Source organism: Pan troglodytes, chromosome 3, assembly GCF_028858775.2.
Source record: "Pan troglodytes isolate AG18354 chromosome 3, NHGRI_mPanTro3-v2.0_pri, whole genome shotgun sequence".
Lineage (NCBI taxonomy): Eukaryota > Metazoa > Chordata > Mammalia > Primates > Hominidae > Pan > Pan troglodytes.
In genome coordinates, this window is record NC_072401.2 from 144,780,860 (window position 1) to 144,807,862 (window position 27,003).

Below are 27,003 nucleotides of genomic sequence, written 5' to 3' on the forward strand. Positions count from 1 at the left end.
ACTTAATAATTTTGTCTTTTGGCTGGCCACAATGGCTCACACCTATAATCTCTGCACTTTGGGAGGCCAAGATGGGAGGATTGCTTCAGGCTAGGAGTTTAAGACAAGCATGGGAAACATGGTGAGACCCCATCTCTACAAAAAATTAGTTGAGCATGGTGATGCATGCCTATAGTTCCAACTACTTGAGACGCTAAGGTGGCAGCATCCCTTGAGCCCAGGAATTCAAGGTTGAAGTGAGCCATGATCATGCCACTGCAACCCAGCCTGGGCAATACAGAGAGAGACTCCAACTCAAGAAAATTTTTTTGGTCTTTTAAAAAATATTTTGTTTTATTTTATTTTATTTTATATTTGAGACAGAGTCTCGCTCTGTCACCCAGCCTGGAGTGCAGTGGCACCGTCTTGGCTCACTGCAACCTCCGCCTCCCAGATTCAAGCAATTCTCCTGCCTCAGCCTCCCGAGTATCTGGAATTACAGGCATGCACTACCACACCTGGCTAATTTTTGTATTTTTAGTAGAGATGGGGTTTCACCATGTTGGCCAGGCTGGTCTTGAACTCCCAACCTCAGGTGATCCACCTGCCTCAGCCTCCCAAAGGGCTGGGATTACAGGCGTGAGCCACCGTGCCCAGTCATTTTTGGTCTTTTGATTCGTCAACTCAGTATATCTTACTACAGTCTTTTTAAATTTCTTCCAGCAATGCTGTGTCTTGCATCTATGGATTTACAATGGTCAAATTTTTTGGCCATTATCTCTTCAAGAATTTTCAACACTCACACTTTGGGGACTCTAATTACATATATATTAGGCTACTAAAAGTGGTTTTATTTTCATTATTACTCAGTTCATTTATTTCAATCTTTTTTTCTCTCTTTGTTTTATATTGCTATGTATTCATTTTCACTAATTTTGTGATATCTAATCTACTATTAATTGAATGCAGCATATTTTTCATGTCAGTCATTGTATTTTTCATCTCTAGAAATTTAATTTGAGTCAGGCTGGGCGCAATGGCTCACGCCTGTAATCCCAGCACTTTGGGAGGCTGAGGCTGGTGGATCACCTGAGGTCAGGAGTTTGAGACCAGCCTGGCCAACATGGTGAAACCCCATCTCTATTAAAACTACAAAAAAATTAGCGGGATATGGTGAACCCAGGAGGTTCAAGTGATTCTGCTGCCTCAGCCTCCATAGTAGTTGGGATTACAGGTGCCTGCCACTATGCCCGGCTAATTTTTTTGTAGTTTTAGTACAAAAAAATCCTCGCTGAGGATCACACAGTGTTGAAATAGTTCCTCTTCTCCCCAGCCAGAGCAGAAAACACCATGATGCACAGAGCATTCATGAGTTCCTTGAAGGATTTTGTCTCAGTAGTGGTGGAAAGTTAGCCCTAGATTAAATGACGCTGTGGTCCTGCCTAAGAAAACGTAATAGCAACACCCCATAAAATCAAACTGTTTTCAAGTAACTATGTTCCAGAACAAAGCTCAATACATTTATAGAAAAACAAAAATATCCAACACTCAACAAGATAAAATTTACAATGTGTGATATCCAATCAGAGATTAGCAAGAGTTAGGTAAATATGGCCCAAAATGAGGGGGAAAAAAATCAATCAATTGAAGCCAATTTAGAAATTACAGACGATGACATTAGTGGACAAAAACGTTAGAACAGTTATTATAGCTATATCCCATATGTTCAGAAAGCTAGAGGAATGACTTAGCATGGTAAGTAGAGACATGGAAGATATTATGAAGACTCAAATTAAATTTCTTTTCTTTTTTTTTTTTTTGAGACGGAGTCTCGTTCTTGTCGCCCAGGCTGGAGTGCAGTGACATGGTCTTGGCTCACTGCAACCTCCACCTCCCGAGTTCAAGTGATTCTCATGCTTCAGCCTCCCAAGTATCTGGGATTATAGGCATGTGCCATCATGCCCGGCTAATTTTTCTATTTTTAGTAGCGACAGGGTTTCACCACGTTGGCCAGGGTGATCTCAAACTCCTGACCTCAAGTGATCTGTCTGCCTTGGCCTCCCAAAGTGCTGGGATTAAAGGCATGAGCTACCATGTCTGGCTCATCATTTTGAGTTTAAAAGAAAATTGAGTTAAGTAAATCTAAGTTTTAATTTAATGGAATATTTTTGCTCATGCAAAAGAGAAAAAGAATAGTTTAAATTCAAGAAGTGTGAAAAGGTAATAACTATATAAAATAGCTCTAATACTATTTTATATATAGTGTTTTCATGTCACAATTACAAAGGGATTCGTTTATGTTTTTAAATAAAAACTCTCTTTTAGCCCACTTCGTAACCTAAATTTCGAAAATTAAGTTTAGAGATAAAATTATGCAGCTCAGGCAGTGATTCCATAATGTGTTTACATTTATCATAATCTACCCTGTAATGATTGTAATTAAAATGTCGATGAAAAGAGTCAAATTCTGTAAAATGTTTGAAGAGATTTATTCTGAGCCAAATATGAGTGACCATGGCCCATGACACAGCCCTCAGGAGTCCTGAGAATATGTGCCCAAGGTGGTCAGGGTACAGCTTGGTTTTACATATTTTAGGGAGGCATGAGACATCAATCAAATATGTTTAAGAAATACACTGGTCTTGTTCAGAAAGGCAGGACAACTCAAAGCTGGGGGCAGGGCAGGAAGGGATGCTTCCAGGCTATAGGTAAATTTAAGCATATTCTGGCTGACAATTGGTTGAGTTTACCTGAAGACCTGGGATTAATGGAAAGGAATGCTCAGGTTAAGATAAAGGACTGTGGGGGCCAAGTTTTATTGTGCAGAGGAATCTCTCAGACAGCAGACTTCAGAGAGAGAGATCGGTTGTAAAGTGTTTCTTTTTTTGTTTTTGAGACAGAGTCTCACACTGTTACCTGGGCTGGAGTGCAGTGGTGCAATCTCGGCTCACTGCAACCTCCGCCTCCCAGGTTCAAGCAATTCTCCTGCCTTAGCCTCCCAATTAGGTGGGATTACAGGAGCCTGCCACCAAGCCCAGCTAATTATTTTTATTTTTATTTTTAGTAGAGATGGGTTTTCACTCTGTTGACCAGGCTGGTCTTGAATGCCTGACCTTGTGATCCACCTGCCTCAGCCTCCCAAAGTGCTGGGATTACAGGCATGAGCCACCGTGCACAGCCGTAAAATGTTTCTTATGGGACCTAAAAGGGTGCCTGGCTCCTATCTCCTAGATCCGGAAAGAAAGGAAGGAAAACAAAGGGGAAAGGGATTCTCTATAGAATGTGGATTTTTCCCGCAAGAGACTTTGCAAGGCAATTTTGAGGTATGGCAAGGAAATATATTTTTGGGGTTAAATATTTTTTTCCTTGTCTCATAATGTTATCCCAGAGTCAGATTGAAAAGTAAGTCAAAATATATAGGATCAAATAAAACCCATCTGATGAGAATATATGGTTTGTAGGGCATGACTCCCTAGACTCCTTAGGTAGGAATTTGGGCAAGATAAAAAATCAGAGCTTAGTCCTCAAAAATATTCTAAAAATAAGCAATATTTTATTCCTTTGTCAAAGGACCATTTTCACATTATAACAATATAAATCTTATTGCAAGGATATTTCATTTTGAGATTTAAACATTACTTCCTTAGAAATGATTAAATGTGTAAACATTTCAAATTCTAAAATGTAGGTGGGACCTTTGAGAGGTAATTATTTGGTGAGGGCAAAAGTAATTGCGGTTTTTGCACTGTTGGAATTTGCCATTTGATATTGAAATACATTCTTAAATAAATATGGTTATGTTATACATCATTTTAATGGGCATTTCTCGCTTTATTTATTTTTTGCTACTTATTACTTGCTGTTTATTTTATGTTTATTTTAGACTATGGAAATGATGTTAGACAAAAAGCAAATTTAAGCGATTTTCTTATTTGAGTTCAAAATGGGTCATAAAGCAGTGGAGACAACTTGCAGCATCAACGAAGCGTTTGGCCCAGGAGCTGCTGACAAAGGTACGGTGCAGCGGGGGGTTCAAGAAGTTTTGCAAAGGAGATGAGAGCCTTGAAGGTGGAGAGTGTAGTGGCTGGCCATCGGAAGTTGACAGTGACCAACTGAGAGCACTCATTGAAGCTGATCCTCTTACAACTCCATAAGAAGTTGCAGAATAACTCAACATTGAGCCTTCTATGGTCATTTAGCATTTGAAACAAATTGAAAAGGTGCAAAAGCTCAATAAGTGGGTGCCTCATAAGCTGACCGAAAATGAAAAAATGTCATCACTTCGAAGTATCATCCTCTCTTATTCTATGCAACAATGAAGCATTTCTCAATTGGATTGTGACATGCGACGAAAAGTGGATTGTATATGACAACCATTGACAACGAGCTCTGTGATTGGACTGAGAAGAAGCTCCAAAGCACTTCCCAAAGCCAAATTTGCACCCAAAAAATGCCATGGTCACTGTTTGGTGGTCTCCTGCCAGTCCACTATAGCTTTCTGAATCCTGGCAAAACCATTACATCTGAGAAGTATGCTCAGCAAATCGATGAGATGCACCGAAAACTGCAATGACTGCAGCCGGCACTGGTCAACAGAAAGGACCCAATTCTTCTCCATAACAATGCCTGACCCTACGTCAAACAACCAATGCTTCAAAAGTTGAACAAATTGGGCTACAAAGTTTTGCCTCATCTATCGTATTTACCTGACCTCTCACCAACTGACTACTGGCGAGCTTCTTCAAGTATCTTGACAACTTCTTGCAGGTAAAATGCATCCACACCAGCAGGAGGCAGAAAATGCTTTCCAAGAGTTCGTCAAATCCTGAAGCACGAATTTTTACGCTACAGGAATAAACAAACTTATTTCTTGTTGGCAAAAATGTGTTGATTGTTATGGTTCCTCTTTTGATTAATAAAGATGTGTTGGAGACTAGTTATGATGATTTAAAATTCGCAGTCCAAAACCCTAATTACTTTTGCACCAACCTAATAGGTTACAAGAGCTCTGCCCTTATAAATGGAACTGGTGCCCTTATACAAAAGGCCTAGGGCAGCCTGTTTGTGTCTCTTGCCATGTGAGGACACAGCAAGAAGGCACGATCTATGAGGAACAGGCCCTCACCAAACACTGAATCTGCTGGTACCTTGATGGAGGACTTACCAGCATCCAGAATTACAAGCAATAAATGGCTATTGTTTATCTATTACCCAGTCTAAGGTATTTTGTTACAGCAGTTTGAACGGTCTAGGTCACTGGGTGGCAGAGACATCCATAAAGCTAATGAAGCTTCAGCTCAGGGCCTGTCATTGCACAGGCCTCTTGTGAGAGTGGGGAGCTTCTGGGAGAAGTGGAGTGTCCTAGTGGAGAGGGGGTGTCAAGCTGTACTCAGGAAGAATATGTAAGGATTCTGGTAAATTACCTATAAATCTTAGAAGAAGGACATCTGCATCTCCAGGGCTTCGGGAATTTGTTGGTGATTTATTTCCTCATTCTAAATACATATTCATCCAAATTTCGTATTTGTAATTGCATTTTTTTCGTTAAAAAGACTCCCCAAACTATATAAACTTCTGGTCCCAGGACATGAAGATTTGCCCCTGCAGAATAATTTTGTATCTATCTGAGGCCACTGAACATGAATTTACAGTGATGTCACTCATCCTGTTCTGCGACTGGCTCCAACAGCACTTGGCTGGTTGCGTGCAGAAGAAAGTACAGTCAAGCTGGGCATGGTGGCTTATGCCCGTAATCCCAGCACTTTGGGAGGCCAAGGCAAGTGAATCACTTGAGGCCAGGAGTTTGAGACCAGCCTGGCCAACATGGCAAAACCCTGTCTCTGTCAAAAAAATACAAAAATTAGCTGGGCATGGTGGTGTGTAGCTGTAGTCCCAGCTACTGGGTGGGCTGAGGTGGGAGAATCACTTGAACCCGGGAGGCAGAGGTTGCAGCGAGCTGAGATAGCACCACCACACTCCAGCCTAGGTGACAGAGTGATACCCCATCTCAAAAAAGGAAAAAAAAAAAGAAAAAAAGAAAGGACATTCAGGTTTGTCCAGAGTTGGGGTTTTGTGAGATAGGAATGTTTACTGAAAATGTGGACCACAGAATTTAAGCTGGATAAGGAGAAGGGAGTGAAGAAAGGAAATGTCTGATAGATCACGGGAAAGCACAAGTCTTAATAGACTAGAAAAGCTGTTGAGAAGAAGGAATAATTACATAGGGAGATATTGAAAAATCAAGTTGAAAGATGTATAGCTAAAGTGGGATGCTGGAAGGGAATAACAAAATGCACAAAAATGATTGCTTGAGGTGATTTGGATAGATTTTTCTTTTTTCTTTTCTTTTTTTAATTTTTTTTGAGACAGTTTCGTCTTGTTGCCCAGGTTGGAGTGCAATGGCGTGCGATATCGGCTCACCGCAACCTCTGCCTTCCGAGTTCGAGTGATTCTCCAGCCTCAGCCTCTGGAGTAGCTGGGATTACAGACATGCGCTACCATGCCCGGCTAATTTTGTATTTTTAGTAGAGACCGGGTTTCTGCATGTTGGTCCAGCTGGTCTCGAACTCCTGACCTCAGGTGATCTGCCGGCCTCGGCCTCCCAAAGTGCTGGGATTACAGGTGTAAGCCACCTCGCCCGGCCTGATTTGGATAGATTTGAATGTCACAGGAGATGAAATGGTCATTTGCTTCAAGAAAATGTCTAAATCTGAAGATCTCCAAGGACCTGCACAATCTGTCCCTTGCCTGCCTCTGTACCTCAGCCAGTGCCAATGTCTCCATCATTCACCTCACTGCTGCCTTCATTCAGTTCATTAAATGCTCCTTCCAGCCTGAAAACCTATACACCTGCACCTTCTCTTTTGTCTGGAATACTCTCCCTTACTATGTCCACCAGGCCAACTTCTTCTTATCCTGAGGATCTCAATTTAAAGCCTGAATTTCCTGGCGGGCACTGTGGCTCTCACCTGTAATCCCAGCACTTTGGGAGGCCAAGGCAGGTGGATCACCTGAGGTCAGGAGTTCAAGACCAGCCTGACCAATACAGTGAAACCCCGCCTCTACTAAAAATACAAAAATTAGCCGGGCGTGGTGGTGCACGCCTGTAATCCCAGCTACTTGGGAGGCTGAGACAGGAGAATAGCTTGAACCCAGGAGGCGGAAGTTGCAGTGAGCCAAGATTGTGCCACTGCACTCCAGGCTGAGAGATAGAGTGAGACTGTGTCTCAAAAAAAAAAAAAAAGTCTTTTCCTCAGGGAAATCCTTCCCAACCTACCGCCCTGCTCCTGGGGGGTACATCCTCTGTTATATGCCCAAACAATACTATATTTTCTTCCATAGCATTTATCAACTGTATTGCCAAAATGATAGGGTTAATTATCTGCAAAAGCTTTTCTCTAGGAAAGAGGAGTGCAGGAACAGGTCTGGCTTTTCCCTACTGTATCCTGGGTCCTCAGGGACTGGCATATAATAGGCATCCCATAAATATTCGTTGTATGAATAAAATTTAAGATACTAACATATAATAACTTTTTCCAGCGTGCCTTTTAAGGCATAAAGATATAAAATATGATTTAACAAATAATCTAAACATGACATATAAAAATAAGGCAAATTTCCTTTCTAAAATATATACATGGAGACATATCTATCTTCAATTTCTCTTCAACCCTGATTTAATTTCTAGAAATACAAGCCTAAAACAACTCAGTAGAAGATAGGAAAAACAGTTAAAGATTTTTTACATAGGAATGAGATAACTGAATGCCTTATTTGAAATAAAGAAAAAAATTTTTGGAAATTCCCAAAGCTAAATAATACAAGATATATTACAATTTTCCATTTACAAAGAACTTTATAACAAGAGTGCAGGAAATGGTAAATTTGCTAAAGCCAATAGTTAACTACTCAACAATACTAGTCTTACTAATGCTAATTATACTTTTGGCTCAATGTAGCTACATGCTGCCTATGGGAGAAGAGGAAAACAAATTTGATGGTTTATTTTCATTTGGAAGATTTGTGGCATGATTTATGTTCACATACTTAAAAAGAAGTGCTTTGGTTTATTAGCTGCCATAAAAATTACACTTGTTTATGTTTCAGAAAGAACATTAAGAAATACAGCAACAAACAGCAAAAATCCTACAATATCTAATATGTGCCTGATATTTAAAACTACCATTTCTTTTTTCCTTTTTTTCGAGACAGACTCTCACTCAGTCACCCAGGATGGAGTGCAGTGGCCCTATGTCAGCTCTCTGAAACCTCCCTGTCCCGGCTTCAAGTGATTCTTGTGCCTCAGCCTCCTGAGTAGCTGGGACTACAGGCACGCGCCACCACACCCAGCTAATTTTTGTGTTTTTAGAAGAGACTGGGTTTTCACCACGTTGGCCAGGATGGTCGCGACCTCCTGGCCTCAGGTGACCTGCTCATCTAGACCTCCCAAAGTGCTGGGATTACAAGTGCAAGCCATCACGCCCAACCAACACTACCATTTTCCTTTTTATTTATTTATTTTTTTTTCAGAGACAGTCTCGCTCTGTCTCCCAAGTTGAAGTGCAGTGGCACGATCTCGGCTCACTGCAACCTCCACCTCCTGGGTTCAAGCCATTCTCCTGCCTCAGCCTCCCGAGTAGCTGGGACTACAGGCGCGTGCCACCACACCCGGCTAATTTTTGTGTTTTTAGTAGAGACTGGGTTTCACCACGTTGGCCAGAGTGGTCTCAAACTCCTGGCCTCAAGTGACCTGCTCACCTAGACCTCCCACAGTGCTGGGAATACAAGCGCGAGCCATCGCGCCCGACTAACCGACCAACACTACCATTTCTTTTCTTTTCTTTTTTTTTTTTTTTTAGAGACGCAGTCTCGCTCTGTCGCCCAAGCTGATGTGCAGTAGCGCGATCTCGGCTCGCTGCAACCTCCGCCTCCCGGGTCAAGCGATTCTCCTGCCTCAGCCTCCCGAGTAGCTGGGACTACAGGCGCACGCCACCACGGCTAATTTTTTGTATTTTAGTAGAGACGGGTTTTCACTGAGTTGCCCAGTCTGGTCTCAAATTCCTGAGCTCAGGCAATCCACCCACCTAGGCCTCCCAAAGTGCTAGGATTACAGGCGTGAGCCACCGCGCCTGGCCAACACTACCATTTCTATTTCTCATTAAACTTCTGCAAAATCGGTGTTACAATTCCCATTTCACATATCGGGAAACTGAGACTCAGAGACATTGTGTAATTTACCCAAGGTCACGACTACTCAGTTGATGACCTGAAAAGTGCATCCAGATCTGCAAGAAGTTCCGCCCTTGTGATACTGTTAAGCGCCTGCCAAAAGATGAAGGTCTCTAAACCCCAGTGGGAACCAGGCTTTTTCAGATTTTTCTTTTTTGAGACTGAGTCTCAATCTGTAGTTTTGTTGACCCTTTATTTGCTTACTACCCTATGCCACTACCTCCATATATGCAGGGACCTTTGTCTTGTCACCACTCCAGCACCTAATTTCTTATTACAATCATCTAACATTTTCAAACTCAGAGGAGCTTCAGAATATGAATGTTGTGTTAATAAGAAAATGACTGAAGTTATGTCTTTCCAGAAATGCTCATTTATGTCGTCATATTTTTAGCACTTTTATCTGATTATATTACCTGCTGAAATTTGCTTTGGGGCTTTTTCACAAATAAATTGGAGAAGATGTTTCTATTACAGAATCATGTTAAACTCAGGACCAGTATAATAATTGTGAAACACACAAGGAAGTAGGCAAATAGAACTAGGGTACCCAGTAAATTTCCTTCCTTCTTTCTCTCTCTCTCTTTTTTTTTTTTTTTTTTTTTTTTTGACGGAGTTTTGCTCTTGTTGCCCAGGCTGGAGCGCAGTGTCGCGATCTCGGCTCACCGCAATCTCCGCCTCCCGGGTTCAAGCTATTTTCCTGTCTCAGCCTCCCGAGTAGCTGGGATTATAGGCGCGCGCCACTACGCCCGGCTAATTTTTGTATTTTTAGTAGAGACTGGGTTTCTCCATGTTGGTCAGGCTGGTCTTGAACTCCCGACCTCAGTTGATCCGCCCGCCTCGGCCTCCCAAAGTGCTGGGATTACAGGCGTGAGCCACCGCGCCCGGCCAAGTGTCCCTCTTCTAGTCCAGCATCCGAACAGTAGATTTCAAACAAATACAAAGTTAAGTGGAATAGGCAACAAATGGAAGGGGTGTGAGACTTCAAAATGTCCCAGAGATAGGACCCAACCAAATCCTTGGCCTCGCCAAGCGCCCCCATCACTCTGGCAGAACAGCTCCAGAGACCAGCCCTGGCCAGCCCTGGGTCCCCATCTGTCCTCCCCTCCAAGCTGGTAGCTCCCGCGCCCTCTTGGTCTGTCCTTTAATCTCGCGCGGCGGGGACCGGCAGGATGGTGGTCTCCCCGCGGCTTTGCCTTTCAGGCTCTCAAGTAAAGAAAACCCTCGAAACTCCTGATCTCGAGCACAGCACAGGCTCCGAACTGGCACCGGGCTGAGTCAAGATGGCAAGCCCCGGACTGAACATTCGAATGTCCCTCAGTCTTCCCCGCGCCCAAGCCCCGGTGCCTCTGCCCTAGCCGAGGCCTCTGCGGTCTTCCCGAGCGAGGAGCCGACTGGGGGCCGCCGGACGGCGGAGGACCCTGCTCCTGCTTCCCGAACTACAGATCCCAGGGTGCCTCTCGGACTCGCGCTCCCTCCCTCCCTTGCTCCCTCCCTTCGTCCGTCTCCTCCCCCGGCCCTTGTTGTTTTGGCTGGAAGCACTCCGGCGGAGTTTCAGAGAAAGTCTGGGCAGAAACCAGAGCCGGGCCTGAACGTGGGAAGGGGAGGAGGAAAGGGAGGAAGAGGGAGCCCGGCTGCCGGGAGAGGGAGGGAGGGATCGGGATCTGGGGCCGAGCCGCTCAGGACCTGCCGCGCGCCCCGGGGTGGGGGAGGCGGCGGGGGAGGAGCGCGAGGGGACGGGACAGCGGGATCCCTCCCAGGAGCCAAGCCGCCAAGCGCCTCGTTCCTCTGCTGCTCCCCGCCCTCTTCGGCGGCCGCGAGAGCGGACCCACCCTCCGGCTTGACCTGCGACCTCCCTGCGCCCGCCGCTCAGAAACGCCCCGCGCTTCGCTGCCAACCCTGCGGCTCCCTCTGTGACCCGGGACCAGCCCCGCGCCCGCTGCCCGTAGGCGGCTCGCGGCTTCCCCTTTCCTCGGCGTTCCCCGAGCGCCGCGAAGTGACCCACCCTCCCCCGAGGAGAGAGAAGGAGGATCACTCCGGGCGCATCGAAACCGAGGGCGGGCGGGCGGGCGAGCGGGCACCGCGCAGGGCATTGTGTGTGTGTGTGTGTGCAGCGCTGTGTCTGTTTCGGAAAGCGCTCTGGGGAGGTCTTGTCCCTAGGGGGCGGAGCGCAAAGGACAGAGGCTCCGGCACCGAGTCGGGGCAGAGTCCCGCTGAGTCCGAGCGCTGCTGAGGCAGCTGGCGAGACGGCACGTCTGGAGGCGAGGCGGGCGCACTGAAAGGAGGCTGGCGCGCCCGCGGCCCCGGCTCGCGTTCTGTTCAGGTTCGTGGGCCTGCTGAGGAGAGACTCGAACTCGTGGAACCCGCGCACCGTGGAGCCTGTCCGCCCAGTCCGTCCGGGGTGCGCGACCAGGAGAGCTAGGTTCTCGCCGCTGCGCGCTCGGCAGGCGTCGGCTGTGTCGGGAGCGCGCCCGCCGCCCCTCAGCTGCCCGGCCCGGAGCCCGAGACGCGCGCACCATGAGCGGTGGTGAAGTGGTCTGCTCCGGATGGCTCCGCAAGTCCCCCCCGGAGAAAAAGTTGAAGCGTTATGTAAGTAGAGCTGCGGGCACCACTCCGCGGGCCTCGGCGTCCACACCCCTCCCCAGTCGGCTCGCCGGCGGCTGCAGCTGGCCGCGCTCTGGGCTGGTTCTTAAACGAATGCCGGTCTCTTTCCCCTTGGCCCCTACCCCTGGCGGGCTCGGGACCCGGTGCCTTGCACTCCCTCACGCCCAGGCATCCACTTGGCCGGACAACTTTCTTCCTCCAGGTTCCAGACAGCCTGCTTTGCGGGCCTGTTCGCCCCATAAAAGGACCTAGACGTCCAGCTAAACTCCTGCTGCATGCTTTTCTTCTTCCTTAGGAAGGATGGGGTGCGATGGAGAGAGGAGCCTTCTTCCTGCTTTATTCCTGCATCTGATTATTGGGCTGATGTGTGCTAAAGCTCCCGCACCGGGAAAACTGCCGAGGTTTTAGGGCTCACTAGCCCTTTCTTTGGTGGGCGCTCCCTCTCCTCCGCCCCTCGAGATGGGTTGCGGGAAGCGGGCTGTGGAGCTGAGGAGTTGGTAGTAGAGACAAGCATATCGAACGCGCGCAAAAGGGAAAGAAAGAAAAGTTATTACGCGCCCTGCCGTTTGCTTAGCAGGGTTCACATTTTCGCGGTTTTGAATTGAGGGACTTTGGAGTTTGGCCCGGGAGCCTTGGCGGTTTGCTGCGAGAGGAGGGCGCTGGGGGGAGCCTAGTGGCTGGTGTTTGGGCGCCTTGGATGTGCTGTCAAACTCGGCAGGAGGGGACAGCTGAAGCCAGAAGGGATTTCAGTTGCGGTCCTTTCCCAGGGAACCAGAGTGGCTTTAATGGTGTTTGTGTAATTGATACAAGATGCTATGTGTTAAACCGTTTTAGCTGTTAGGAAAAATATTCCTTGAAAGTATCAACCTTGCTTTAGTGGAAACCTGTGTCCTCTTCAGAGACCTGGGATCTTATTCTTCCTCCCCATTGGTTGTTTTGTTGCTGCTCCCTTGCAAAGGAAAGAAATGACACTTTTGTGCTGACATCTGGATCGAATATTTTTCTAGTAAAATGTGTTTGCAAAAGCAAAATTTATGCCCCCTTAAATATAATATAAATTTAATGCCTGTACGAAGGGAACCCGTTTGTCGTTGAGGAATATCTACACCCAGTATTAGAGCTCAGGTTAATCCTGTTAGTCACTGTTTGCTTGTATAGAACAGAGTGAAGTACACAGAGTGAAGTATTTAACTTCACTGACAACTCACCAGTGAATTTCTGATTTACTTTCTGCCAGAATTTATTATAGACAAGTAATTTTATTGAAAGACTCGATGCCACAAATCATAAGAAAGCTCTCCAGAGATGTGTAATGCCTCCAAATCCTGTCCATCTATCAGTTTTCCTGAATATCCTAGTAAAAATGCTAACTTTATTCCAAAAATATGAGCGAGGCAGTGTTTTTTTTTTCCAGCTGTTCTAAAGAGAAAGGTAGGGGTGTGTGTGTGTGTGTGTGTGAGACAGAGAAGGAAGGGAGAAAGGGGTAGGGAGATAAATATATTTGTTTTGAGAAGGCCCAATTTAGGAAAAACAGATTCTTGGAGGAATTAAAGAATAACATATTTGCTGAACGTGAAAGTGATAATATAGGTTTAATTCATTCTTTCACATGGTTAGTTCATGGCTCACTCAAAAGATGCCAGGCACTGTATTAGACACCAACCATAAGGTCACAAAATACAGTAGGAAAAAAGCCCTGCCTCTTGGGCTTAGAATTCAATTGAACTATTAACCAGGAAAGAAATCAGCCAAAAAGATTATGTCTTAACAAGAAAAACAAAAAGGAAAGTATAATTTGATCATTACAACTGTTTTCTGGGGTAGGTGTCATCTCTATTTTACAGAAAACAGTCCTGCATTTGAACCCAGATCTGCCTGATTGATTGGACTGTAAAAGGTTAACGACTCTCACCTAGTTCATTTCAAATGTGGAGCTTAGACTAGGTTATCTCTAAAGGTCCTTCAGGCTCACACCTGTAATCCCAGCACTTTGGGAGGCCGAGGCCAGTGGATCACCTGAGGTCAGGAGACCAGCCTGGCCAACATGGCGAAACTCTGTCTCTACTAAAAATACAAAAAATAGCCGGGCGTGGTGGTGTACGCCTGTAATCCCAGCTGCTGGGGAGGCTGAGGCAGGAGAAATGCTTGAACCTGGGAGGTGGAGGTTGCAGTGAGCAGAGTTTGTGCCATTGCACTGCAGCCTGGATGACAGGGTGAGACTCCGTCTCAAAAATAGCAACAACAAAATAAAGGTCCTTTCAGATTATAACTTTTCCTGACTCTGTGAATATTAGTTGAGAATACAAGAATGAGGTGGACTATGGATCAGGTGCACAGTGCTAAAGAAACGTAAGACCGGGTCTTTGCCTTTAAGTAGCTCTTTGAGTCTTTGGGACCATGAGACAAGTATATGTGAAAAAGCCAACAGTGCAAAGTGGTATATGACTGTGTGTCTAAGTTGAGTGGTATGGGTATTTTTTGGCTGTTCTGAGGAACAAGTTCAATGTAGACTGAAACTATGGTAACATTTGAGAGAGACAGTGGGCTGCCTACATTGTGTTTTCCACAGGAGGATGAATGTGCCTAACAGCTTGGGAGAAACTAGGATTTTCTTTGCCTGGTGTAGCACTGGTGTTTTCTTTACCCACGAATAAAGTAGATGGAGATAGTCCTGGAAGACAGTGGACAGGGCGGCTGTCAGAATAGAGGAAACCAGCATGGAGTGTAATGAGTTAAATAAGGCTTATTTAACTGTCAGGTTAAATAAGGCTTGTATTTTACCTGTCAGGTTGGTGGCTCAGAAGATTTTGACATTCCCAGATTATTGATCTTTTGGCTTTGCTGTCCAGTTTAGATGGTTTTTGCTAAAGTAGCTTTGACCATCAAAGATATAGGCATGTATACATGCATTTCCTATGCTTGTTTTTTTTATGTAGAATGTTTATTTTTCTGGATAAAGGAAACATTGTTGGCCACCCAGTAGGCAAAATGTTTCTGGATAATGATTTGTAATGAATGGATTTGCTATGAAAAGATATCTTGGATGCTTGATACTATAATTATTAAATGAGACTTCAGGGAGTTTGAGCATCATGATTCTGTTTGGAAATATTTGGCCCATGGGACTTTGACAGTTGTCTCACTGTTTACAGCATTTATAGGGTAGTCCGAACACTGATTAAGATGATCCATAAGGGCTTTTAAGTGACAAAAAAATTGTTTTAGTTTTTTTTAATTAATTTTTTTTTTGAGATGGAGTCTTGCTCTGTCACCCAGACTGGAGTGCAGTGGCACTATCTCGGCTCACTGCAACCTCTGCCTCCCAGATTCAAGCAGTTCTTCTGCCTCAACCTCCCCAGTAGCTGGGCATCCACCTCCACACCCAGCTAATTTTTGTATTTTCAGTAGAGATGGGATTTCGCCAGGCTGGTCTCAAACTCCTGACCTCAGGTGATCCGCCCACCTCAGCCTCCCAAAGTGCTGGGATTACAGGCATGAGCCACCACACCTGGCCTTAAATTGTTTTGGTTTTAGCTTTAAAGCCATCTCATATATGGCCCCCAATGTATTCCATTTACAGCTCCGTTTTATGTTTACTGTTTCATAGTCAACTCAAGCAGGATTGTTTTTTGTACACACTAGTGTGTTAGTCTGATGTGTAAGCTTTTCTTGAATTTTCTAAAGAATGACACACAAAAAAATGAAAGTCAAGAGTAGTCAGCAGATTCCCCAGCTTTTCCTTCTCTTTTTAATTTTTTCTATATTCGCAAAAGGTTCTTTCTTGTATGTGTTTCATTCTCCTGGAAGTTTTTAAAATCTACTTAAAATGTAGGTGAAAATTTTAATGCTTCTTTTCAGGGTTGCTACTGTGGTGTTGCTGTTTTCATCCTGTGTTATATATTAAACAGCTGCTTTTTTACTTTGTTAAGGACCTGATGGAATCATAAACAGATTACTGTCACTAGGGTTACAGAAAACAAGTAAAGTCTTGGTAGTATGCACTCAACAATGGTGCTCAGATTTTTAAAGAATTATTTAAAGAAATGATGGTGAAATTTTCATCAGAACCTGAAATTTTAGCTGAAATAAGATGCAAGTCTGTAAACAAAGTATTGTTTCAAGACAGCTGGCTACCACCATAGCTCTGCAGGAGGAGCTTCCTTGCCTGAAGCCCAAACACTAAGTTTGGGCTCCTCCATAGCCCAGCTGTCAGCATTGGGCAGGTGCACAATCTCAGCAGGAGAACCTGCTTCTGAGGCCAGAGCAAGGTGGCCTGTTAGCTGACAGCCAGCCTGGTGGCAAGGCCCCAGCCAGTTCTTAGGTAGGTAATCTGTACCCAGCGTGGGCTCTCTGTCTGCTCTGCAGCTGTCAATTAACAGGACAACTCTTGTCTGGACTTCAAAAACACACCCCTGGTTCTGGAAATGGGCCTAGAAACAGAAATAGCCTCTCCTACTGGGTGGGCACCTGACATCTGACATGGAGGAGAGGGGCGTGGGCAGGCCAAGTGTCAGCATCTCCTTGGTTCAAGGACAACCCAGGACCTGTGCTAAGCATGAAACCCCTGCTCAATAGTGTCACTACAACAAAGAGGACTGTCATGTCTAGAAGCTCTTCCTATCCTTTTTTGACAATTACCACTAGCAATCAATGGATTCTGATGTTTCTGCTTACAGTGACTGAATAACCATAATTATTCTATTGAAGGAAATTTTTTCTTCCCATCCTCATGTTAGTAAACATAATTCAGACTCCCAATGTTTTTACCTTTTCAAGTGTAGCAAGAATGTTTTTTCTGTTAACAGAGATCATCAACTTGCAATTACATTAAGCCTTTATGATGGTTAATGATAGTTCATTTGTTGTGCCTGGGCTGAATGATAAGCGTAGAACTCTCCACGTGCAACTTGCTGAATCTCCAAATCTGATTGCTACCTTTTGAGATTCAGAATTACTGTTAGGAAGGTGCATTAGTTTGGAGGGGGTAGTTTGAGAATTCTGCTGGCTCTTTAAAATTATTTTTTTAAGAGATCATCTTGGAACAAAAGGTGGCAAGAGTTATAGTTGGATAATCTGTTTGACAAGTGACTGGTTATTTCAGTGTATTTTGCCATAACCTGCTTAAAAATGTAAGGAGTAAAACACACAGCGTTTTTTGAGAGTGAGTAAAATTCCATATTTTAGACTTAACATAAAAATATGTAGATAAGCTATTGACAATTTGTAGACTGAGAAAGTTTCAGAGGTGATAGATTCTTTTTTTTTTTTTTTTTTTTTTTTTTTTGAGATGGAGTTCCGCTCTTGTCCAGGCTGGAGTACAATGGCATGATCTTGGCTCATGGCTCACTGCAACCTCCATCTCCCGGATTCAACTGATTCTCCTGCCTCAGCCTTCCAAGTAGCTGGGATTACAGGCTCCTGCCACCACGCCCGGCAATTTTTTTTTTGTATTTTTAGTAGAGATGGGTTTTTGCCATGTTGGCCAGGCTGGTCTCGAACTCCTGACCTCAGGTGATCCGCCTGCCTTGGCCTCTCAAAGTGCTGGGATTACAGGTGTGAGCCACCGTGCCCAGCCAGAGGTGATAGATTCAAAACATGTGTTAGGTACTCAGCAGTCCTAATTTTCTTACAGAGACTGACAGCCAGAAGGAGCATTGTAGTAGATGGGCTACTACTTTACTTTTGAAGAATTTTGTATTAAAATGTAATTTGATGCACCCACTGATGCTTTTAGTGGGGATGTTTTGCTATAGTGGAAGGAAACTCAGACTGAGTGTCAGGACCCGGATTCTACTTGGCTTTGCCGTTACCCACCCACAGGAGCATTTGACCATTCTGATCCTCAGTTTCCTTACCTGTAAAATGGGGGAGGGAGGAGCTGTAGATCTTCAGCAGAAGCCCTGTTGCAGTTTAGCGTTCCTCTTCTCAGACATTTTCTTGGGTGGAAGGGACAAATGGGGAGCTCTTCAATAAGCTGCAACATAAATTTTTGGGGGACATAAATCTTCCTTGTGGGGAAATCTTTATTTATCTTAAATAGTTTAGTGACTGCTTAAGCAGTATTCTTTGGGGACTCTTGGTTTTTAACTGAAGGCAGACCTGCATGCAGGGCCTTTGGCTGCTGTGCTCCTGGGCTGGGTGCTGTGTCTTGAGCCCCTGTGCAATGTCTGGCTCAGAGTAGGAGCTCAACAGATGCCTGTTGACTGAATAATAAACAGGTATCGCAGGAGCTTTTGTTATGTGCCATGTGTGGAATGCAAGGAAGGAAAGGCCCACTCCCTGCCCTTAAGGAGTTTCTAATCTGTTTGTGAAGACAAGCTGTCAGTCATTTTATAGGAGCTATGATATATGATTAGTTGCCAAATGAAAGAGTTTAGAGTGAGAACAGGGGATGCAGGGGTACGAGATGCCAGGGAAGACTCCGCAAATGAATTTTACACTTTGCTTTTAGAAGAGCTGGTGTACTGCTGGCAGCAACAGCAAAATCTTAAGGGAGGGCTGGTTTTAAAGGAAGAACAAAGATTTGTGTTGAGTTTAGATGTCCTCATGAAAAAAACTGCTTCCCAGCACCCCAGTTTCATGTGAGGAGTTTGGCTGTCAGCTGTATCTTCTAGTTTGAGAAGTTTTTGTTTCTGCTAAGATCTAATGTTCCTCATGGGTTCCTGAGCACAAGTGAATTTTCTGCATCAAACTAGAAATGAACAAAACAACTTGTTTGGTCACCTGAACTTATTAAAATTCCAAGGGACATGAGTTGTTTAAGATTTCTTTATGTCTGTTTTAAGCTAAGTAATTCATTCTGGCAAGCAGTTAGTTTACAACAGAGAGGGAGCATGTTCTGGTGGGAGGGAGAATAAAAGAGCCTTTGATTCATTTGCTTCTGAGTTCCAGCAGCAGGGCCAGGGCTGCCTTGGGCTAGCGTCTTATTTCGGACTTTGGAAGCCATCTTAGCCCAGCTGTGTGAGTGCCAGCTCGTGTTGGGGGGGAGAGAATAACACCAACGGATCACATGAAACCCCCTCTCCCTGTGGATGGAGGGGTTTCTCTCATTTCACATTCCTCGCATCAACATGGTGCCTAATTTCCACCAAGTTAGAGCTCCATCTGAATTTGCCATTTGAACTTGGATTGAAGTCACGATCTTTCTGTGACTCCTTTTATCTCAGTCTGCCAACTAATACAGAAAACTTATCAAGTCACAGGTCTCTTTATTCTCCCCTCTTGGGGTATAACACACATAAAATTAGCATTCTTTCTTTTTTATATTACCCTTGGCAGAAAGTGGCCCATTGTACTGTGGATTTCCATATTTATTAAATAACTAGGCTCTTCCATTGCCAGTGGGATGGCTATAGGAGCCTCAATAAATTGTAGATGACAATTTAGGCCTGTAGAATTGCTGAGGAAAGTCATTTTTAGGAACTGGAATTTTTTGCTCATTCTAGGCTTCTATGTTTGAGCATCTTAAATAATAGAAGAATGCCCTAACTGCAAAAAAGAATCATTTCTCTTTTAAGCAATTCACTTATTCATAGGAGCGAAGTTCTCCCTAGTTTAAAAGGTCACATTACTGAATAAAGTACACTATAACCTAAGAGCTTTTGACCTTCTCCCAGCCCGTTTTTAAAAAGAATTAAGACTATGCACTGTAATGCATATTTGGTTGTTATCTCTGTTACATTAGCTCTTGAAGCATTCTGATTACAACTTGTAGCTGCCAAGCCCTGTCCTGCAGTATTATCTGGAACAAAAATTTTCCATGTGGTTGTTTTTAGCAGAGCTACTATATGCAAACTGCACGTGAAGGATATAAGTTATAAAGGAATAGAGCTTCTAGAAGGAGAAATGTGAGTTAACTTTTTTCTACCATTTAATCGTTCTTTCCTCACCTCTTAGTGTGTGTTTCAATAATGTTTATCATCTTTCTAAACTGAGTTTTCTTTTATTTTTATATATTAGAAAGAATGCCAAATTTACCAAGTGCTTTTCTGATGGTGGTTTTCTTTTCTCCCAGCTTTTTACTTTGAATTCATACTTGGCCTAGGTAGTTCTCTTAAGTTATGTGTTCAAAAAAACAATGTCCTAAGAGGAAAAAACAAATGGCCACATTGTCCCATGAATTAAAAACAACATACCAGGAGTCCAAACATTTCAATGTAAAAATATTAAGCCTTTCTTTTTTTAGGAAGACAAATATTAAACTTTGCTTTAACTATCCTGTTGTTTTTCCTTTCCCTTTTTTATTTATTTTCTTTTGGTTTGACTCATGTAGTTTAAATTTATTTTGAAAACAGCTTTATACATACTTCTTTAAGAATACTGCACGTAGGGGAAAGCGTCAAACTTCCATTTTACATTTCAAGAGAAAAGCGAGAAGAGGCCATCCTCCTGTCAGAAGAGGGGCAAAATTGCAAATAATGCCAAGGTTTTCTAACTTACGTTTACATTGCTTGGTTATTTATCATTATTGCCTAGAGATATTTAGCTATTTAAACATGAAATAAGCAGGTAAATGTAATTTAAGTTAAGCAAGTTTCACATTTGCTTTTGTGAAACGAAATCCTGGACATAAGCATTGGAAGAACTCAACTCATTTTGTTGTAGTTTTTGTTTTAAATAGAAAATAGAGACGGGGTCTCTACATTCCCCCAGGCTGGTCTCGAACTCCTGGCCCCAAGTGATCTCTTGACTCATTGTTGTAGTTTTTATTGTTGTATTTAACTCATTAGCCAGCCAGTTGCTATAACATTTTATTTGCTAACTTTTTAAATGAGAGGAAGGTAAAAGCACTCTGTGCCATAGTTCCCTACTCCCTCTTTTCCTATTCATTTCTGCTTCTCTGTGATATAAGCCTAGACATCAAAAATCACAAAATATTTGTGTCCCAATCTTTACACACACATTCTTTCACGAAACTTTTCTCTAAAAAGAGAGTGTTAATTTGTGTCACTCTTACTTAGTAATCAAGAATAGAAATAATAATGTTCCAACTAGCATGTAGATTGTTTTTCTCTCCTGAAATGCAGCTTTTAGTTACTGCTGTATTGGGAAATGTGGTTAGGCCACTTTCTGACTGGCAGAACTCCTCCCTGAGATGACTACCTGATGAAAGAATTACCTGCCTGTGTGCCTTCCCAGTTCCAGTCCTTAGCACATTCCCATCACTGCTGTGGCCAGAGTTGGAGTTGCCAAGACTAAGGTGCTGGTGGAGGGATGACTCCTTGATTATCGAGAGAGAAGTGCTTTAATCTTTGACTTTTGTAAGAGAGATACTAGGTAAAAGCTACCTTCAGCGTTTTGAATTCCAGTGCTGTTGTGTAGAGCTTGATGAGGAATGATTACCTCATTCAGCTAGGGAGGTATTTTTTGAACCCTCTACCCTCTGGCAAAGTTATAATTGACCCCAAAGTTATGTAGGATTATTTACTTTACACGTTCTTGACAGTTTCAGGTTTAAATGTTTGAAGTGTTGAGAAAAGGTAAAAGGAAATATTCAACTCCTAATAATGTAAAATATTTGGGAAGGTACTTTGTTCCTAGTGATGCTGTTACATAAAACCAAAGCCTTCTGAGTAATCTTTGCTGTGTATGTAGGTCATTTACCTCCAAAGAAAAAGGCACACAATTAAACTGGTGCTGTTGAACAGTATTATTTTTCTTTCTATTCCTTTAAGCAGTCAAATAGTTGAGAGTCAAATTTATAAATGTTGAATGTTTCAAATGGGAAAAGCAAGCGTAATATATTTTTCTAGTTGATTTTCATGGTGACCCACAGTATACAGAGAAAAAGGTATATACACAGGAATCTGTGAAAATTATGGCTTCATTTATCATTCTTCGGTGTTTGTAATAGGATATTAATTTCCAGAGGACAGAGATGGCATGTGTTCTCTTGTCTCAAATATACAGTATGGTGCCTTGCATATACTCTTGAACAGCACAATCAAATAATTGTAGAATTTTGAGCCTAAAATTGTAAATTCTCTTGTCCAATGTTTCTTAACCTTTTCTAACCCACTCCTCTCTCATGTGTTGTTTGAGTGTCCTTTGGCTTTTAATCCAGTTTTACTTTCTATGATTTGCATTACAAAAACAATAGCTATATTGAAACTTTTTTCTAATTACACATATCTCCTTCTCCACCAGTCAAGAACCCAACCCACTCCTTTTACAGGGAATGAAAATAAGCCTAAGGGAGGTGAATTGATTAGTCCAAAGTCATATTACTTAACCAGTTGTTCTGTTGGGGCCCATCTCTCCCCTCCCAGATAAAGTCCTTTCCGTCAGAGTGAATGCCCACATGAACAGGGCACTGTGAAGAATGCAAAAGAAGAGGACCAAGTGAACACTGTTTTCACCTTTGAGAGCTGTGTGCTGCTAGGGGACATAGGTTGCACTTAGTTCTACAAATTACATCATGATCAGTGATGTGTGAGACATTCTGGTAGAAGAATCCAGCAGAGAGGTTAATTCAGGTACTCTGTGAAGGCTTAATGAAGGTGGCAAGAGGCATTTCACCAGCACCTTAAAAGATGGATTCAGTTTTCAAAGATGAGGCTGGAGTAAGATCTGATTTCTGTTTCTCCTTTTCCCAGCCAGACTCTTGCATTGTTGTTTACATTTGGCTCTTCCTCTTTTTCACCTGCTGTTCATTTCATAATGGAATACAGCTGGGTCCTTTTTCCGTCACCCTTATTTAAACACCAGTCTCTGATGTTCCTAAGTGTTGGAGTTCTTGAGGGTTCCAGTGCTAGCCCTGGTTGGTCTCCTCCTCTTTTCATCTTTGTTAGTTGGTTCTTCATCTGTTGTGAAATCGTGAACTCCTTTGAAAATTTGAGGCTCCCAGTTCCCATAAGAACTCTTACTAACTTATACACAAACATTATTATAATCTTGGATGTTTTCTGACCTTTAAAGCTCATCTATGGCTCTTAACACCTAGTTAAATGCCCTGAATTATATGTTGATAATTTGAGTACTCTTTCTCAGCCCATTTCTCATTCCAGATCTATGGCTCTAACGGTTTAAATCCAAAACTGCTTATATAGCCCACAGCAACTCAGAGTCAGAATGCCCACAGCAGATCTTATCATCCTTTCCCTTAAACCTGGTCCTCTTGGCTGTTCCTTGTACAGTGGCTCAGCCAGAAGGTTTTCTTTGACTTTTCTCTCTCTCATTCTCCACACCCAGTGACCAAACCCTGTCGGTTTTACCTTCCAAGTATCTCGATTTATTGGCCACTCTTGCCTAGGCCATATTTGCCTTTCTTCTGGATTGCTGCAATAGCCAGTTGCAGTTGCTGCTCTCTGCCTCCTCTTGGGCCCCTCTTAGCTGTCTTATCAAGGCAGCCAGAGTGACTTTTCTGAAATACCAATCTGATAATGCCATTCCATAGCTCGAAGCTGTTCTGCGGTGCTCTTTTGCTCTTCGGAGTGCCTCTGCCTCTTCCCTTGGCTTGCATGGCCCTTTATGTGGCAGCAGCACATCCATCCAGTAGTGTTTGTTGCTCCCTTCTCCACTCAGTCTCTCCCCTTCAGCTATACTGAACTTTCATGGTCCAGATCAGCTCTGAGATCTCTCTCTCCGGGCCTTTGCACATGCTCTCCTCTCCTCCAGGAGTCCTTGACACTCTCTTTTCTGTCTCACAACCAGGCTAACTTTGGGAGCCTTCTCTGAACTCCACCACCACTGCCACATGTACACACAGACATACTGTGCTGGGAGCATCTGTTTTGTCCTCCTGTCATGCTCTGTTATTCTCATAGCATAGCACTTGCCACACTTGATATTTGCTTGTTTACTTGCTTATTTCCCCTCCCATGGTGGGGCCATGTTGTGACTTTTGTGAGCCCCAGGTACATTTGCCTTCATAGGTCCCCCCCCTTCCTAGATTAAAATATTCTAACCTGGAGTAGTTATATATTATTTTTCATTTTTTATTTTGATTTTTCACGCTTAATTCACTTTATTTTTCTTGTATAAAAACCCTACGTTGTAGCCACAGCTGGAGCCTGAGTCTGCTGCATGGAGACTCTGGTGTGGGTCTTGACTAGGTGGTCAGTGAATTCCTGATAGGGAGACTTGGTAAATACAGTCTCTTTCCAGAGGTCAGGGGTCAGATAGCTGTAGGTCTTAGAAATGGCATCAAAGGTGGCCTTGGCGAAGTTGCCCAGGGTGGCAGTGCAGCCCTGGGCTGAGGTGTAGCAGTCATCGATACCAGCCATCATGAGCAGCTTCTTAGGCACAGGTGCGGAGACGATGCCAGTGCCCCTGGGTGCAGGGATGAGGTGCACCAGCACAGAGCCGCAGCGGCCTGTCACCTTGCAAGGGACGGTGTGGGGCTTGCCGATCTTGTTCCCCCAGTAGCCTCTGTGCACGGGGACAATGGAGAGCTTGGCCAGGATGATGGCCCCACAGATGGCGGTGGCCGCCTCCTTGGAGCACTTAACACCCAGACCGACGTGGCCTTTGTAGTCCCCGATAGCAACGAATGCCTTGAACCTGGTGCGCTGGCGGGCACGGGTCTGCTTCTGCACTGGCATAATCTTCAAAACCTCATCCTTGAGAGAGGCCCCCAGGAAAAAGTCAATGATCTCTGATTCCTTAATGGGCAGGGAGAAGAGATAGATCTCCTCCAGGGACTTGATCTTCATGTCCTTGACCAAGCGGCCCAACTTGGTGACGGGCATCCACTCCTTATCCTCGGCCTTGCCTCCGCGAGCTCCGCGGCCTCGGCCCCGTCCACGGCCGCGACCCCGGCCCCGGATGCCACTGCCGAAACCTCCGCGGAAGCCACCGCGGTTCCCCATCCCAGGGCCACCAGGGCCTCCGGGCCCCCCCGCTGCACCGGCGTCATCCGCCATTTGGTGTTTTCTCGGAAAAGAAGCTGATTTTTAAAAGAAAATATTAAGACACTTTTTGTGTGCTCCTAAATGTATCATGGGCCCCAAGCACTGTGCCTTCTGTCTGATGGATACGTTGGCCCTGTTAAATGAACAGAAATACTTTTAAGATAAAGTTGACAGCATATGTCAACTGCCTGATTGGGACTAAGAACAGTGAGGAGTTACTCAGTTATTTTGTTATGTGGCACTGTTATCATGGCTTAGCTCACTAAAACACTCTTAAGGCTTTGTGTTTTAGGCTGGGCGCAGTGTCTCACCCCTGTAATCCCAGCACTTTGGGAGGCGGGGCGGGCACATCACCTGAGTTCGGGAGACAGAGACCAGCCTGGCCAACATGGTAAAACCCCGTCTATACTAATAATACAAAAATTAGTTGGGCGTGGTGGTGCATGCCTGTAATTCTAGCTACTCAGGAGGCTGAGGCAGGAGAATCGCTTGAACCCGGGAGGCGGAGGTTGCGGTGAGCCGAGATCTCGTCATTGCACTCCAGCCTGGGCAACAAGCGTGAAACTCCGTCTCAAAAAAAAAAAAAAAAAGAAAGAAAGACTTTGTATTTTAGGCCCTGGTAATGGGAAAAAAAATTATGTATAGATTTATATAAAATATATTTTAAAATATGTATTTAGGAGCAAAAATTGATTATGTAAAAAAATGTGTTCTATGAGCTGTTTGACTACTACGCACATTTCTTCATGATGTTTCTGTGTACAGCAGTTTTTAGTAGAGGTGGGTAGGTGATTTTGTCCCCTCCACGGGACATTTTGAAACAGGAAAGGTTCCCTTGTCCCCCTCGCAGGGCATGCAATGGGGATGTGCTCACTTCTTCAGGGCCCCACTGCTGAAACCTCTAGGGGAGCATACAGACCGGCAGGCCGAGGGGCTCTGACCCCACCGCGGTGTCTAGGGGTGAAAGTTTACAGCTGAGGCCCCAGCGGGCGTGTGTTACGGGGTGCTCTTTTAGTTTGCCGTCTATAGGCAGCTTGTGTTAACCAGTTCAGTTAGACCCCCTTCCTTATCACAAGGACAGAGTGATTTCTGTATCCCAGGGTTTCTTGCCTTGGTGTACCAGAAGAATTGGATCACACGTGGGGCTGGAGAATGAGTGCAAGGTTTTATTGAGTAGAAGTAGCTCTCAGCAGATGGGGGAGCCAGAAGGCAGATGGTTTTCCCCTGGAGTCCGGCCACTCAGCCGCCTGACTCTTCTCCAGCTTCTCCGGCCATACCCCGAGTTGTTCGGCCAGTCGATGGTCAGCTTGCCTGCGGGTGCTCTTCCGCGGTGTCTTCTCCCGCCAACGTGTTCGTCAGGATGTCCAGCCGCTTGTGTCTGCCACCTAGGGTCTCGGGGGTTTTTATAGGCACAGGATGGGGGCGTGGCCGGCCAGGGTGGTCTTGGGAAAGGTGACCTTTCGGCGGCAAGGCTGGAGTGCCTATCCTCACCTAGGTTCGTGGGGATGGATCCCTAGTCAGGGACCACGCCTTCCTCTACCAGGCACTTCCCTTCCCCACTTCCATATCATTTAAAGGGACCAGGCTCTTCCCGTCCCAGCACTTCCATAACAATTTGACAATTTCTGGAGACATTTTGGTTGCTACAGCTGGAGGGAGGAATGCTTCTGGTATCTAGTGGGTAGAAGCAGGGATGCTACTAAACACTCTATTGCACAGATTTATCTGGCTCAGAATATCAGTGTGCTGAAGTTGAGAAATCCTCATATAGAGGGGTTCATAAAGCTTGGTTCTTACATTTATTTTATTCATTTAGTATATTTCCCTATGTTGCCAGTTGGATTGTGTCATAGCACCGGAAGCAAACATTTATTTTTCTGACTAAAGTAATGTTTGAGAAAAACAGTCATTGAGATGGCTGAGCCTTTGATCACTAGAGGGTTTAGGTGATAGGCAAATTCTCTCTCCAAGGATCTGTTGTCATTTAAATCATTACCAAAATACTCATTTTTACTTTGCTCTCCTAGCTTAGAGTACAGCCAATTGTTGTCTGGTAGGGGGATGCTGAGTCATTTATTCATGCATTTTATTACCTCTTGGCTGCAATATCACCATTCATTGTTCACAAGCCACCCAGCTTGTTTACTTTTTATAAATTACATGTAATCAAGTCCTCTTGCAGGTCTGGCTACTGTAATTGGCAGCAGCCACAGAGCAGGGCTGACAAGTCTGCATTTATGCTGATGTCTCATATTCAGCCCACTCTCCAAGCTTTCTTTCCTCTTCCATGTGTATTTTAGAAGGAAGGCAAATAGAAGGAATGCAAAGAGAGAACTGTTAA

At 44.3% G+C, this 27,003-nt stretch overlaps 2 protein-coding genes across 6 annotated transcripts in view; one reads left to right on the top strand and one right to left on the bottom strand.

The window, feature by feature from the left end:
• Nucleotides 1-10,940: 10,940 nt before the first annotated feature.
• GAB1 (GRB2 associated binding protein 1) overlaps nt 10,941-27,003 on the top strand; it is a 136,398-nt gene continuing 120,335 nt past the window's right edge. For 2 of the 5 annotated variants that reach the window (XM_054683862.2, XM_054683863.2), the window contains exon 1: nt 11,250-11,796. In XM_054683862.2, coding sequence (XP_054539837.1) covers nt 11,725-11,796 — 72 coding nt within the window. In that variant the 5' untranslated portion in view covers nt 11,250-11,724. Of the gene's footprint in view, nt 11,797-11,820; nt 19,659-27,003 lie in introns of those variants that run through there. The other 3 variants (XM_003310530.7, XM_517458.8, XM_063809046.1) reach the window with 3 other exon arrangements.
• LOC738419 (small ribosomal subunit protein uS5-like) lies at nt 20,410-25,229 on the bottom strand. Its single transcript, XM_063809048.1, has one exon. It carries the CDS (start codon nt 24,672-24,674, stop codon nt 23,799-23,801), a length of 876 nt encoding a protein of 291 aa, XP_063665118.1. The 5' UTR covers nt 24,675-25,229; the 3' UTR covers nt 20,410-23,798.

What these genes read in the sequence shown, in the direction of transcription:
- LOC738419 (XM_063809048.1), bottom strand. Translation starts at nt 24,674, where the DNA reads ATGGCGGATGACGCCGGTGCAGCGGGGGGGCCCGGAGGCCCTGGTGGC.